At 38.0% G+C, this 16,392-nt stretch overlaps 1 protein-coding gene and 1 non-coding gene across 3 annotated transcripts; both read right to left on the minus strand.

The window, feature by feature from the left end:
• Positions 1 to 766: 766 nt before the first annotated feature.
• Positions 767 to 16,170, minus strand: RBMX (RNA binding motif protein X-linked). Of its 2 annotated transcripts, none has more exons than XM_060756429.2 (9): positions 16,062 to 16,170; positions 12,028 to 12,154; positions 11,737 to 11,843; positions 10,497 to 10,665; positions 8,585 to 8,704; positions 6,339 to 6,450; positions 6,105 to 6,230; positions 1,691 to 1,791; positions 767 to 1,164 (listed from the first exon to the last, which is right to left on the minus strand). In XM_060756429.2, the coding sequence occupies exons 2-9, from the start codon at positions 12,134 to 12,136 to the stop codon at positions 854 to 856; spliced, it is 1,155 nt and encodes a 384-aa protein (XP_060612412.1). In that variant the 5' UTR covers positions 12,137 to 12,154; positions 16,062 to 16,170; the 3' UTR covers positions 767 to 853. The 2 variants fall into 2 exon arrangements, with proteins under 2 accessions (XP_060612412.1, XP_060612411.1); XM_060756428.2 differs by having other exon boundaries at positions 1,691 to 1,794.
• Positions 11,911 to 11,983, minus strand: LOC132763241 (small nucleolar RNA SNORD61). The gene has a single exon (XR_009630241.1). It is a non-coding gene; the product is annotated as a small nucleolar RNA SNORD61 (small nucleolar RNA).
• Positions 16,171 to 16,392: the final 222 nt, after the last annotated feature.

Here is a 16,392-nt window from a genome sequence, read left to right on the forward strand (position 1 = left end):
GCCATTTGTTGGATACTACAGGGTTGCAAAAATTGGAAACAGTAAGGGCAAGTACCGTTTCTGCAGCTTCTTTGCATGGACCTGGTCAAACCTCGTACTTACAGAACTCTGTAGCATTCCTGGCTACAGGTTCGACACGTTACTGGAGTGCCGAGGTTGTTGCAAATTCCCAAATGAAAGAGGTGGAAAGGTACCATGTACATTCAGCAATTATCCATTTGTCGTTCTGATTAAATGACTGAATGGTATCCTGATTTTTTTTTTAAAAAAACACACAAGACTGGTAAAATTTGTGTAACTAGGAGAATTGTGTGCATTTCAGGATTACAAGAGAACATTTAAACCTTTTCTGAGTTTGGCACACATCCCCAAAACACCACCCTCCATTAGCTAAACATGGTTTTGGCCTCAAAAGAAGGCACTTTTCTCATGAGTAGAGGGATCCATGGCCATTTTAGACGGCTCTGCGTTGTATGGGGAGGAGGCTTTTAGGGCTTTGCCGGTCTCATTGATGAGGTGAGAAGCGTGGCATTTTTCAGGGTTAACGCTTTACTCGGAAAAAGGTTACAACACTAGTAGGTACACAGGCTAAAAAGGTCATACATTAACATTGGCTTATTAACAATTTTGAAATGAAATTAAAACATGTTTACGTTTTCCTCACCAAAAAAAAAATACCGATCAGTAATGGAAGGGAACTTTTAACAAGCAACAATAAAAAAGGGGTAAAAACAATGTGTCGGTAGTCCTCTTGGGAGTGAAGGTAAAACTTCCACGCTCGTTTTTTGTTGAAGGAACAAAAAAAAAAGATATATGACTGATTTGGTCCAAAGTTTTGTTGCCGGGGTTCCTTTCAGTATCGGCTTCGGCCCCCGCCCCTGTCGGAGCGGCTTCCTCCACGGCCTCCGCCCCTGGGGCCCCCGCGGCTGGAGTTGCTGTAGGAATCGCGGGGAGGTGGGTAGCCCCTTTCCATGGAGGGGGGCAGGCCTCGGTCTTGCCTCCCGACCCGGTCACGGCCGCTTGAGTAGACATCGCTCCTGCTGCTTGAGTAACTGTCCCGGCTCCCGCCGTACCCATCCCGGGCGCTCCCGTAATCATCATAGCGACTGCTTCCACCATAAGATGGCGGGGGGCCTCGTGCAGGTGGAGCACTACGTGAGTTACCTGCAGGTTCAATGGTCAGGTAATAGGGCAACACTATAAATCATATCACCACAATTCTCTTTTTTTACATCTGTGTTTTTTTTAAAGTACTGAATCAATGGCTTCTCTGTTAACTCTTTTTTTGTTCTAAGATTTTAAATATTATATCTCACATCTTGGGGGCATTTGGAAGTATCAGGCAGTGAACGAAACAAATAAGCTGTTTGAAGACGCTGGTTTGTTTGTTTTTTCTCAAGGCAGCAGCTCTTTTTGGGGTTTATTCCAGAACAGCTTGCTATTTTACAGAAGAAATTCAGCCATTTTTCCAGTGATAGATGCAATTCAGAATGGTTGAACTTTTTTGCTTCCTTAGGTTATAGGAACTGTAATTCAATCGTTTTGTTAAAAAAAATAAGGTAACAATGTTTTCTCACTGCAATGGGCAAGCCCAGCATACTATTCCCCCCTTTAAATAAAAGCAGTCTAGCAAATCAAACATGAGAGATACTTGCTTATATTCTCTAAAGCCCACAAAATAACCACTTACCATAACTCTCATAAGAATCTCGGTAAGAGCCTCCGCTCGGGTGATCCGAGTAATCTCGGTCACGGCCTCCATAGCCATCCCGATCGTTGTAAGAGGAGTAGCTGCTGGGATTTAAATATTAGATCAAGACTAATTTTTAAGGCCATCTTTTCTTTAGAGAAGAAACCAACAAAACCTTCCCTAAGAAAACACTATGAATTTCATGGAGTCAGATGGACAGCTAGAACGTTCACACACGCCAAGGCGTTCTTTTGAAAAATGATGTGGCTCCCTTCCAGATAGATTAAGGGTAAAATTGTCCCACTGTTTTTTTTGGAGCGACCTGAGAAACTGCAAGTCGCTTCTGGTGTGAGAGAATTGGCTGTCTGCAAGGACGTTGCCCAAGGGACGCCCAGATGATTTGATGTTTATCATCATCCTTGGGAGGCTTCTCTCATGTCTCTGCATGAGGAGCTGGAGCTGATAGAGGGAGCTCATCCGCCTCTCCCCGGATTCGAACCTGTGACCTGTCGGTCTTCAGTCCTGCCGGCACAGGGGTTTAGCCGTAACATGGCCTAAATCAGTAGTTCTCAACCTGTAGGTCCCTAGTTGTTGTGGCCTAAAACCTCCAGAAATTTCAGCCCGTTTATTTATTTACTTTACTTATATATTTTTAATTTGTAACTGTTTTAATTGCTTTTATATATGTATATGTGATAAAGGCATCGAATTGTGCCTTCCTCTGTAAGCCGCCCTGAGTCCCCCCTTGGGGGTGAGAAGGGCGGGGTAAAAGTGACGGAAATAAATAAATAAATAAAATACTGCTGTTCTCAGCCCGAAGGCGACTCACAGCGGTTCACAACAAATAAGAACAGCAAAAATTCAATGCAGCAAATAACAGTAAGTAAAGAACAATACTAAAAAACAGGGGAATTCTAGACAAGAAATAATCAGATCCAGCTAATCACCTCCCAATAAAGGATCCCCCAGGCAGTAAGAAGCCACCCCATGAAACTGCCAGGTCATTAAATGCTAATCAAAGTGGTCAATTCAAACATTCACACCTACCTCTAACAGACAAAGAGTTCTTTCTCCCACCCTGGACATTCCACAGATATATAAAACCCATTTTCCTAGTTTCAAACAAATCTCACAACCTCCGAGATTGCCGGCCATAGATGCAGGCGAAATATCAAGAGAAAATGCTTCTGGAACATGACCATACATCCCGGAAAACTCACAACACCCCAGTTTGCCAGCTGTTAGGATTTCTGGGCGTTGGAAGGCCAAAACAGCTGGGGACCCACAGGTTGAGAACCACTGATCTAAATACATGTACTGTATTGTACTTGTATATTTATGTGTGCCCCAATTTCTTTATAAATTCTGCTAAGCTCCTTTGTCAAGCATAATGTACACTAACAGTGAATTCATAAACACACAGTAACAAATGTGTCATCACTGAAATATGTCCTATATATCTTTCAGAGAACTGATTTATGACATTTCATCAAAGATGTTTTCTAACATGAACCACCATGAAAGGCAATAAAGATTAAGTTGAGCCCCCCTCATTCCATAACTTGGATGTCCAACTGCCAATGCAATTATACTACTTTATTTGTTTTCTGATTATTAATATAATAATTATAGTAACAATGCTTTGAGTCTCCTTGTGCAGACAAAAAGCAGGATATAAACAAATATAATAACAATAACATTTTTTTATTCATTGCTTGCCTCTCCTTATGGCTCAAGGTATATAGTTAAAAATATATCACAATTATATATCTATCTACCTCTCTCTCATGTATCTGTATTTCTATTTTTCAAGATATCACCAGGGAGCACTGATTCCTGCCAATGATGGATCTGGACCAAACGTAGTGCGCCCCCCCCCCATGACCATCTTAGACTCAAGTTGGGGTTTGGGGGCAATGAAAGAGGATAAAGGGAGTTATAGTTTATAGCTCCACCATGACCAATGTTCAGTACAGGCATGGATTGGTTGGGCGGGGGGCAAAAATAGAGGATGATGGCAGTTATAATTTTAAAAGGTAAAGGTGGTCCCCTGACATTAAGTCCAGTCATGTCTGACTCTGGGGTGTGGTGCTCATCTCCATTTCTAAGCCGAAGAGCCAGCGTTGTCCGTAGACACCTCCAAGGTCATGTGGCCGGCATGACTGCATGGAGCGCCGTTACCTTCCCACCGGAGCGGTACCTATTGATCTACTCACATTTGCATGTTTTCAAACTGCTAGGTTGGCAGAAGCTAGGGCTGACAGCGGAAGCTCACGCCGCTCCCCGGAATCGAACCTGCGACCTTTTGATCAACAAGCTCAGCAGCTCAGTGCTTTAACCCACTGCGCCACCAGGGGCTCCTAGTTATAATTTACCCATATGCAAAAAGCAATGTGAACTCCACCAGTGATGGATTTGGACCAAACCTGGCCCAGAAAACCATGACCAAAGTTAAGTACAGGCATGGTTTGGGGAGCAATGACACAGGATGGCATTTTTTAGTTGTATTTTATTTTATTTTGTCTTTTTGTAATTGCTTGGGCATGGCCCTGTGTTAGCCACCCTGAATCCCTTCGGGGAGATGGTGGCAGCGTACAAATAAAGTTGTTGTTGTTATTATTATTATTGTTGTCTTTTTTATGGGAGTTAACAGTTCACCCATATGCAAAGTGAACTGCGATCAATCAAAGATAGATCTGGACCAAACTTAGCACACAGATACAACATGACCAACTTTAAATACTGGTGGGGTTTTGTGGCAATGGGGAATGATGATGGGCATTGTAGTTTACCCACATCCTTATTGATTTTCTAATGAATCCATTTATAAAATCCAATAACAAAGTGACTTTTTCTAATACACCTTACCCAATCATTGCGGGGTACCCAAGCTAGTACTAAAACATTCCATAAAAGGACATATTAAAACATACATACATGAAACAAATATTAAAACACATGTAAATACACTTTGGTATGATTGAGTGCCAGTGTGCATACACCGATGTGCACACATGATCTTTCCTATATTAATTTATTCCCACAACATGTTATCCCATCTTTTTTTAAAATAAAAGAAAACTCTACCAAAATCTATTAAATACAATTTTATAGCTACATGGCTTCTCTACGTTATCCAGTCTTACTTAAATATCAACCAATCAAAGATCAGTTGCTGGCATCACATTTTTTTTGGTTCCATCTCATTATTAGCAACTACCCGCCATGCACTGCTGTGGCCAACCTTCTCTCCCGCTTTCTCTCCTTCCTTCCCTCTTTTTCTTGCCCTAATTCTCTTCTTTCTTCCATCTCTACCTCTTTCTTTCCTCCCCTTCTTTGCTCTTTGGTTACATCCTTCCTTCTCTCCTTCCTTCCCTCCCTTATCTTTCGTTCTTTCTCTCTTTCTTTCTCTCACTTTTTCCTTTCACTTTTTTACTTCCTTCCTTGCTTCTCTACCTTTCTTTCCTTCCCTCTTTCCCTCCTCTCATTACTTCTTGGCTGTCTCATTTAATATTGAATTTATATCTTACATAGAAAGAAGGAAAGGAAGAAGGATGGAGGGACAGAAAGGAAAAAGAAAGGTAGAGAGGGAGGGAGGGAAAGAAGGGAAGGAAGGAAAAGAAAGGAAGCACAGGAAGGAAGGGAGAGAAGAGAAGGAGAATGAAGGAAGAAGGAAGGGAAAGGAAGGAAGGGGATGAGGAAAGGAGGGAGGGAAGGAAATGAAGGGGACGAAAATAAAGAAAGGGAAAAAAGGAGGAAAGGAAGGGAGGGAAAGAAGGAAAGGAAGGAGGGACAGGAAGGAAGGAAAGGAGTGAAAGGAAGGAGAAGGACGAAAAAGGAATGAAAAGGAGGAAGGAAGGAGAGGGAGGAAAGAAGGGAAGGGAGTGAGGGAGAGAAGGAAGGTCCTTCACTCAAACACCATCGACCTTCCTCGCCTCTTCCCTTCTTCCTTGCCTGGGGGCTCCACTGCCGCCGCCACCACTCATCCATCCCTTCCTCTTCCAACAGGGAAAGGAGGAGGAGGAGACCGCCCTCCTGACATAGCAGGGAAAGAGAAGGGGCTCCATGCGGCAAGCCTCCACCTCCACTCCCATGGTGCCCACTCTCATTTGTGTGTGTGTGTGGCTGTGCATGTGCGCCTGGCTCCTCATACTTTAATGGCTAGCTGTTTCCCTGCGAGGAGGGGGCATGGCCATGGGTCTCTTTGAGGACATGCAGTTTAGAAGTCTTTTCCGCTTTTTGTTTTTGTTTTCTTTTTTTTTTGAGTGAAGGACATACATTGGCCTGAGAGGTGTTTCATGTCCAAATTTGGTGTCAATTCCCCCAGTGGTTTTTGAGTTCTGTTAATCCCACAAACGACCATTACATTTTTATTTATATAGATGTATTTAAAAGAAAACAAAGCTCCAGATACCTGTAACCTCTTGAGGGATACTCATCGCGAGAACTGGAGTGGCCGTAATCACGGTAGGCATAATCCCTTGGGGGTGGAGCATAATCACGGGTGTCCCTGGAATTCGGGTAGTCTCGACTCGAATAACTAAGGAGGTAAAGATGACATTACTTTGAATACTCAAAAGCAGTGGCAGAAAATTCAAGAATATCGCAGGTTCTCAATCAGATAACCTTCAACAGGATCAGAGCATACCTGTCTTTAGTACTATAGCCATCATCTCTAGGAGACAAGTAGACATCCCTTCGTGATGGAAGCGGCTCTCTGCGTGGAGGTCCGTAACTGTCTCTGCCACGTGACAGGGGCGCTGAAGATGAGCACAAAATAAAAAAAAAGGTGAAACCAATGAGTTTTACCAAGCTACAAAAACACAGTGCATGACGGAGGGAAAGTAATACATCTGCTATATCAGCAAGTTGATGAAGCAGAAAGGCTAATCAAAGGGAGATAAAAATCACTGCAAATGAAAGAGATATATCGGATAGGGACTACTTCGTTCATGTTCTGTGACAAAGGACTTGTTTAACTGTGAATAAGCATGTGATTTTTTTTCATGGCATAGTGTGTGGGGCAGTGGTTCTCAACCTTCATAATGCTGCGACCCCTTAATACAATTCCTCATCTTGTGGTGACCCCCCAACTATAACATTCTTTTTGTTGCTACTTCATAACTGTAATCTTGCTACTGTTGTGAATTGTAATGTATATCTGATATGCAGGATGTATGAGGGTGGATCAAAACGTTTTGCCTCCTCTATCATAAAAACATTCGAAATGAGCATAGAACAGCAGAAATTGCTACAGATCATAGCCTAAACTATCTTCTACACCAGTGGTTCTCAACCTTCCTAATGCCGCAACTCCTTAATAGAGTTCCTCATGTTGTGGTCACCCCCAACCATAAAATTATTCCCCTTGCTACTCCATAACTGTAATTTTGCTAGTGTTATGGATTTATTTATTTACTGTATTTGTATACCGCTCTTCTCAGCCCTCAGGGCAACTCAGAGGGGTTCACAATAGCAAATACAATACTTAAACATGATAAAGACAGTTAATAACAATGTAAAAGAATAACATTGTAACAATCAATAAACATCATAATATCTTTTGTGATGTAAATATCTGATATTCAGGATGTATTTTCATTCACTGGACCAAATTTGGCACAAATACCCGGAAAGCCCATATTTGAATACTGGTGGGTTTGATTTTGTCATTTGGGAGTTGTAGTTGCTGGGATTTATAGTTCACTTACACCCAAAGAGGACTCTGAAGTCCACCAACGATAGAATTGAGCCAAACTTGGCACACTGAACTCTCATGAAAATACTGGAAGGGTTTGGTGGGTATTGACCATTGATGGATCTGGACCAAACTTGGCATGAATACTCAGTATGCCCAAACATGAAAACTGGTGGAGTTTGGGGAAAATAGACATTGACATTTGGGAGTTGTACTAGTTGCTGGGATTTATAGTTCACCTACACTCAAAGAGCGCTCTGAATCACACCAACAACAGAATTGGGCCAAACTTCACACACAGTACCCCCATAACTGACAGAAAATACTGGAGGAATTAGGGATGAACTGACAGTGATTTAGGGGAGATGTACACCTACATCTAGAGAGCAGTGTGAACCCAAACGGCTATGCCAAAGGGATTCTTAAGACCATCAGAAACATGTGTTTTCTAATGGTCTTTGGCGACCCCTCTGAAATCCTCTTGTGACCCGATCCCCCAGGTTGAGAAACACTGTTCTGCACAAAACTACAGTTAAAAATAGTCACCATCAATTTGTACACATTTGCACCATCATTTAACCCAGGCATCAAACCCATTTTGGAAAAATTCAGGGTTTTGCTTCGTGACCCATGATTTCAAAGCTGTATTAACGTCATTCAATGTCAGACTACACAGAGAACCCAGAGATCCTCTGAAAGACAACCAACAGGGTTTCAGATTCAATGACTTGGAATGGCATCAAAGGAAGAGAAGAGATTGCCAGCCTTCTCTGCCAAAGGGGTTCCTAAGACCATCACAAATATGTATTTTCTGATAGTCTTTGGCAACTCCTCTGAAGTCCCCCTTGTGACCCACAGGCTGAGAAATGATTGTGTGGGGAGTGTGGTTTACTGGCAAGATTATGCAACAGCACCAAGGACTTTGGAATCTATGTATGTTTTATTTATCACATGCATTTGTGAGGCCTGTCCTGTCAATTCTGAGGAGAAAAGGATTCCCCCACCTTAGTATAATGCTCTTGAAAGCAATGATGTTTCACTGTAGTAGTCAGGAGTAGCAGAATCAGGGGCAACTGCGAGAACTCAGAACTTGTGCACTTCTGCTACAGACAAGCTGAAGAAGTAACTGAGCTCTTCTTAGTTAGCTTACACATTGAGAAGCCCTTGGTATCGAGTGCTTGAGGGAAAAACCTTACCTCTGCCACCCATTCCACTGCTGCTACGCACAGGCCCTGAAGGAGTGGGTCTTTTAGGTGGTGGGCCCCCACTGCGGGGCGGTGGGCCTCTCTTCATGGGCAGAGGGCCTCTAGAGGAACCTAGGACAATGGGAATCCATAGGTCAGACTTCCACTGCTATAACAACTTCAGCAAGCAAAGTGTCATGTAAAGACACCCCCACTCAAACAGAATTAAGAAGCTCATTTGTTTAATACAAGGTTGCAGAGATCCAAAGAAAATGACAAATAACTAGGAGGTAATTACTTGTAACAGTTTGCTGCATTTACAATTAAAATGTCCACTGAACATCTTTTAGCACAAAGGAGGCTTGTTTTAAAACTCTTCTCTTGTTCTTTGTTCGGCTGGCTTTTTCTCATGTAAAACATAATGTGCTGATTACAATTAATGTCTTATATAACTAATCCAAAACGACCCATTATTATTCTAGTTGAAACCCCAAAATCCAAGCAAGCAACAGACTATATACGCCTTCTGAACTAGGTCCTCTCCATGTGTTTGGAGCTTCAACCTCCACTAGACTAATTAACAAGAAAACTAATTCAGCCTGTTGAAAAATAAAAGCAAAATATTCCACTTTGGCTGCTCAATATTCCAAAGCTGCTTACTAATATGGATTTAAAGTGGGTAATTTTAAGTGGATATTCTGTGAACGTTCCAAGAAATATACTGTATATACTCGAGTATAAGCCAACCCGAATATAAGCCGAGGCACTTATCACAAAAACTGGGAAAACGTATTGACTAGAGTATAAGCTGAGGGTGGGAAATGCATCCACTATGGATCAATTTCAAAATAGATAATAAAATTACACTAATTGAGGCATCAATAGGCTAAATGTTTCTGAATATTTACATAAAACTGTAATTTAAGATAAGACTGCCCAACTCTTATTAAACCATTATTCTAACTTCCTTCAATGTAAATGAAGTTATTATTAAAATAATAAATATAATAAAAATGCAATAAAAACAGTAATAGAGCAAAATAATAAATGTAGTAATAATAGGGTAAAATACTGTAAATGTAATAATAATAATAATAATAATAAATGTAATAATAATAATAATGTAAATACTGTAAAAGTAATAGAGCAAAATAATAAATAGAATAATAGAGCAAAAGAATGTAAATATAATTTTTTTTTTTGGTCGTGTCAGGAGCAATCGCTCCTGTTGTGAGAGAATTGGCCATCTGCAAGGACGTTGCCCAGGGGACGCCTGGATGATTTTTGATGTTGTTATCATCCTTGTGGGAGGCTTCTCTCATGTCCCCGCATGAGGAGCTGGAGCTAATAGAGGGAGCTCATCCGCCTCTCCCCAGATTCGAACCTGCGACCTGTCGGTCTTCAGTCCTGCCGGCACAGGGGTTTAACCCACTGCGCCACTGGGGGCTCCATGTAAATATAATAATAGAGTAAAATAATAAATGTAATAATATAATACCAGTGACAGAATAAAAGAATAAATAACCTTGACTCAAGTATAAGCCGAGGGGAGCTTTTTCAGCCTAAAAAAGGGGCTGAAAAACTAGGCTTATACTCGAGTATATACTGCAAACCGTTTAGAACTTGTATACCCAAGAGTTGCAGGATTTCAATGTAAGAAACTGCAATTTGCCTGATCAAAAGAGGCCAAATGAGGAAGCAAATACTGCATCAGTTCTTTGTGTTGTTTAAGGAATGCTGCAAAGTCGTCACACTCTTTAGCCAGATTCAAGAGCTCAGTTAATGCAAGAACAGTTTTTACTCTTTTAAAGGAGATACAAACAGAGCAATCACCCCACAAGTTTTTCCCCCATCAGAGTTGATCATTTGTATTGTGCCTGGTGCTCACCGCCTCCATATGCTGCCCATGAGAATACAAACATACCCAAGTGACTCCCTCTGGAAGGAGGCCCCCGTGTTCCACTTCCGCCTCTTCCACCTCTAAGACCTCTTGGAGGACCTCTGCTCCTTGGAGGGGGTAAGGGCCCTCGTCTACCGGTTTCAAAGGTTGGCTTGGTAGCTTGTTCAACTTTAATAGCTTTTCCATCTAAAGACTGAACAAAGGAAATGCCTACATTCAGGATAGAGGTCCTCTAAAACCAGGTTATCTAAGGCAGTTGTATCTACCATCATGAAGTATGAAAATTGGACTGGCTCCTTGTGGAACAAACTGAACAACCAGCATTGGGACATTTTCAAAATGATACAGGCTAAAAGGATCAGTAAGATAACTATTGTGGGACAATTCACAACTCTGTTTGCTCTTTCAGCCTGCTTTGTGAAATTCCTCACTGATTTTCATTCAAATATTTTTCTGAACTACCCTTTCTGCACTAATGTTAGCAGATGTTTTTGATTGGATGACTGCTTATTTTGGAAATTAAAATTGAAGCTTTGGACATTAGTGTTATAATAAATCACCAAGCTTTCCTTATCTATATAAAAAAAATGTAATGTTCGTTTGTGGTATTCACAGAACTCAAAACCCACTGGATGAATTGACACCAAATTTGGACACAAGACACCTAACAACCCAATGTATGTCCTTCACTCAAAAAAAAAAACAAAAAAAAAAAAAAAAACACCCCTGATTTTGTCATTTGGGAGTTGTACTTGCTGGGATTTATAGTTCACCAACAATCAAAGAGCATTCTGAACCCCACCAACGATGGAACTGAACCAAACTTGGCACACAGTTCTCCCATGACCAACAGAAAATACTGGAAGGGTTTGATGGGCAGTGTCCTTTGGTTTTGGAGTTGTAGTTCACCGACATCCAGAGATCACTGTGGACTAAAACAATGATGGATCTGGACCAAACTCTACACAAATACTCAATATGCTCAAATGGGAACACTGGTGGAGTTTGGGAAAATAGAATCTTGACATTTGGGGGTTGTAGTTGCTTGAATTTATAGTTCACCTACAATCACAGAGCATTCTGAACCCCACCAACGGTAAAATTGGGTGAAACCTCCCACACAGAACCCCCATGTGGGCCACAGCAACGCGTAGCAGGGGACAGCTAGTTGATGGAATAAAAACAACACTGGAGCAGAAACCCAGAAGCCAAGCTCAGCTTCACAAGCTGCAACAAACAGAGTTCAACACATCAGTCTTCCTACCTTTCCATTCATATCTCTGGCAGCATCCTTGGCATCTACTGGGCTCTCAAAGGTGACAAAAGCAAAGCCTCTTGACTTGTTGGTTTCACGATCTTTCATGAGGAGAACTGAAAAGAGAAAGAAGTGTCAGCCAATTCTTAACCCATGGTAGCTCATCCCAGCTTTCACAAAGACCTGCTCAGAACTTCTTAGAGGACACATGAGCCCTATCACTTCAGCTGATCAAGGCTGTTACATTCATCACAGCAGACCCAAAAATACACAATTCATTTTAAGATACTTTAAGCTTACCTTCCACTATGCGACCATATTTGCCGAAGACAGCTTCAAGAGCCTTCTCATTTGTCTCAGTGTTTAGGCCACCAATGAACAGCTTCCCTGGACGATCTGCTTCAACCATTTTGACAATGTTTGGGATCTAGAAAACATATTTTAACTCAAATCAGTGGAGGAAGTGGAAACATTTCCATACTAGTCACATACTTTTGAGATTTTACACTTGAAATATCCTGTCCTGATGTGATAACACCAACACTACCCAAGTTTGTCCTATCCATCAACACTAAGGCACCATTCTTTGTTGCAAAAAAGATGCTGCAAGAACAAAGCTCCCAAGAATGATTGTCGATTGCTTCCCTGCCAATCGAGACAATGGAAATAAAAAAGTATGTCAGGATCAATAATAATACCTAGTCCAAGCAAACTGAAAAAGGTAAGTATCGTGAGGAATAATTTTTCAGGGAGAATGTATTTTCTACTCAAAGTACTTCATCACACTTGAGAATGGATCCACTTCAAATCCACTGTCTGCCTTCTGCAGAATTCTGGGGTTTGTAATTTAGTGAGGCTGTTAAAATCTCCTCCCTAAACTACAAAACCCAGAATTCTGCAGGAGGCAGCAACCAGATTTAAAGTGGATTCATTATCTAGTGTGATGAGGTCCAAAGTCTCAAATAAGAGAAATATTCAATAGGGTGGAATGTTAAGACAGATAGTTGCCCGCTTCCCATAGGGAGAACCTAGTCCCACCCCCTGGATTTTCAGCTTCAACTCCTTAAAATAGAGGAAGAAACTGAAGCCATCGAGTTGTGATGTTTAATTAAGAAGCCATGCATTGCAGCTCATAAAACCGACAACCAAGCTCTCTACAAGACAAAGCCATCAAAGCCCCATATCCCCCATGTTTTGATCACTCAGAAACATCCCCTGACCTATCTTCCAAGCCCATTACAGATATAAATTAAAAACCAAATTGAAACTGTAATTATTCACATCCCCACAGAAACAGGAACTCAAAGCAGTTCAGTTTTACAAATCAAAATTAAAGCCAGACACAAATTAAACATTTACAACAGGACTTACAGTATTAAAAGAATTCATTTCCAAGTAAAAGATTAAAATGCAATTAATAAAAAGAATAAAGAGGTCATACGCAGTTCAGTTAAATGATACAACTTATAATTGTTTTATCTAATTTATTATATTATTATATAATTTATTATATAAACAATTATTTATTTTATTATTTTAGGTGATTGAATACAGGATCCCAGTCTGTTCTTTAAAAAACCCTGGTGGGCAACTACTCAAAAGATCTTGGCGCATCCATATCTGTGTATATGCACCTTCAGTTCTCCCCTCTCCCAATATTTTAATTATTTTTAAAAACAACAAAGGAAAAACAGTATTTATGCATGCAATCATGCACATACTTAAATTACATAATAAAGTAGACAACATGTATCTCTATTCAAATTACAATTAAAATTTGATTTAAAACAGAATTTTCTGCTTCCTTTTAATCAGTGTCTCTATAAATTAACATTTTTTTCATCCATCTTATAGCCAAGAAGTTGCTTATTTCTAGTTTTAACCAACACATGAATGCTCCAACAATTTATATTCCTAAACAATGAATTTTTACTTTAAATTTGTGTTTTAATTTTGGCTCTGTGTATTGGAATACATGTGTTTTAATTGTATTATGTTTCATCTGTGTTGTAACCCACCTTGAATTGTGTGGATATTTTGTATTATTTACAAATTTATTATTTAAAGATTATTATTTTTAAAAAATCTACATTTTTATATATTATTTTAATAATTTTTGAATTTATCATTTAATGCTCAATTTATTATTTTTAAATTTAATTTTTTATTTTGTTTTACTTAATTCTTGATTTTCTATTAATTCCTGAATTTATTATTGAATACTTAATTTATTATTTTAATTTTCATCATTTTGTTTTAATAATTTTTGAATTTATTATTTAATGATTAATTTATTTTTAAATTTAAATTTTATTCATTATTTTAATTAATTCTTGATTTACTATTTATTTTTAAATTTTAATTTTGTTATTATGATTAATTATTTGATTATATTATTATACAACTTGTAATTGTTTTATATAACCAATTCTTTATTATTTAATATTAATAAAACAAAATGATAAAAATTAAAAATAATAAATTAAGTGTTCAATAATAAATTCAAGAATTAATAGAACAAAATCATAATAAAATAACAATGAAAAAGCATGCATTAATATTAAACAATAAAGAATTGGTTATATAATAAATGAGATAAAACAGTTATAAGTTGTATAATCAAACCATCAAATAATTAATCATAATAACAAAATTTAAAAATAATAAATATTTAATATTAATTTATATTTATCTAATTTATTATATAACCAATTCCTTATTATTTAAAATTTAAAAATAAATTATTAATCATTACATAATAAATTTAAAAATTATTAAAACAAAATGATAAAAATTAAAAATAATAAATTAAGTGTTCAATAATAAACTCAAGAATTAATAGAACAAAACCATAATAAAATAACAATTAAAAACTATACAATAATATTAAATAATAAAGAATTGATTCTATAATAAATGAGATAAAACAATTATAAGTTGTATAATTAAATAATTAAATAATAATAACAAAATAAATAAAATTAAAAAATAATAAATAGTAAATCAAGAATTAATTAAAACAAACTAATAAATAAAATTAAAAAATAATAAATTCAAGAATTAATACAACAAAATCATAATAAAATAACAATTAAAATTATACATTAATATTAAATAATAAGGAATTGGTTATATAATAAATTAGATAAATATAAATTAGATAAATATAAATTAATATTAAATATTAAATATTTATTATTTTTAAATTTTATTTATTTTGTTATTATGATTAATTATTTGATGATTTGATTATACAACTTATAACTGTTTTATCTCATTTATTATATAACCAATTCTTTATTGTTTAATATTAATGCATGCATTTTAATTGTTATTTTATTATGATTTTGTTCTATTAATTCTTGAATTTATTATTGAACACTTAATTTCTTATTTTTAATTTTCATTATTTTGCTTTAATGTTTTTTGAATTTATTATTTAATGATTAATTTATTTTTAAATTTAATTTATTAGTTTGTCTTAATTCTTGATTTACTATTTTTAAATTTCATTTATTTTGTTATTATGATCAATTATTTGGTTGATTATATTATACAACTTACAATTGTTTTATATAACCAATTCTTTATTATTTAATATTAAGTTATAATTTTTCATTGTTATTTTATTATGATTTTGTTCTATTAATTCTTGAATTTATTATTGAATACTTAATTTATTATTTTGTTTTAATATTTTTTGAATTTATTATTTAATGATTAATTTATTTTTAAAGTATTAGTTTGTCTTAATTAATTCTTGATTTACTATTTTTAAAATTTATTTATTTTGTTATTATGATTAATTATTTAACTGATTATTTGATTATACAAATAATTATAATTGTTATTATCTAATTTATTATATAATCAATGACTTATTGTATTATTTTTAGGTGATTGAGGCCTACCCAATAGCCAGCCCCAAGCCATAACGTGATCAATAATCCCATGCGCATGCGTGGCTTGAACAAGCGGAAAGCCCAAAACGGTCGGTTGGCTGGCTGGCGCATGCGCAAAACGCCCCTCTCCTTCGAGAGCCTGTAAAAACGGCCACAAAATGGCGGCTCCTTCAGGCACCGTCTGGAGAGCAACCCTGAAGCGAAACGTTGCGCCTAGACCACAAACGCTGCTCAAAATGGCGGCTCTTTCAGCCAAGGGGGAGGAAAAAAGGAAGGCCTACGAATAGGACACATTTGGATTATGAAAGTATTTGTATCATAACAGGGAGAGGAATCCACTGTCTCTTTGCCCGTCTCGATTTATATATGCACAGCCCTCTCTTCCCCTCTTTCTCTTTCCTCATTCCTTCCTTCCTCGCCCGCTATGCTTACCTCAACCCGGCCGGCAGAAGACCCACGACGCACTGAGGAGGAACAAAGGCGCGGAGGGCCTTTATATAGGTGACGTCAGCGCGCTTGAACGCAGCCCGAGATGCCCGGATGGAAGTGCGAACAAAAGGGAAAGGGAGCTGAGAATTGAAAGGAGGAGTGACGTCACGCGCCGCGGGAACCAATCAAAGGGCGTTCATAGGACTCAATCTGCCTAGCAAAGTGGGCCTGCCAGGTGTTTTGGACTTCAAATCCCACAATTCCTAACAGCCGGTAGGCTGTTAGGAATTGTGGGAGTTGAAGTCCAAAACACCTGGCAGGCCCACGTTTGCCC

The sequence above is a fragment of the Anolis sagrei genome, chromosome 10 (genome assembly GCF_037176765.1).
Source record: "Anolis sagrei isolate rAnoSag1 chromosome 10, rAnoSag1.mat, whole genome shotgun sequence".
NCBI lineage: Eukaryota > Metazoa > Chordata > Lepidosauria > Squamata > Dactyloidae > Anolis > Anolis sagrei.

Coding starts and splice junctions, on each gene's coding strand:
- RBMX (XM_060756428.2), bottom strand. CDS start 12,136: ATGGTTGAAGCAGATCGTCCAGGGAAGCTGTTCATTGGTGGCCTAAAC. Junction 8,705..10,496: donor TTCCAGAGGGAGTCACTTGG/GTATGTTTGTAT, acceptor CCATTGTCCTAG/GTTCCTCTAGAGGCCCTCTG. Junction 6,451..8,584: donor CAGTGGAATGGGTGGCAGAG/GTAAGGTTTTTC, acceptor GCTCATCTTCAG/CGCCCCTGTCACGTGGCAGA.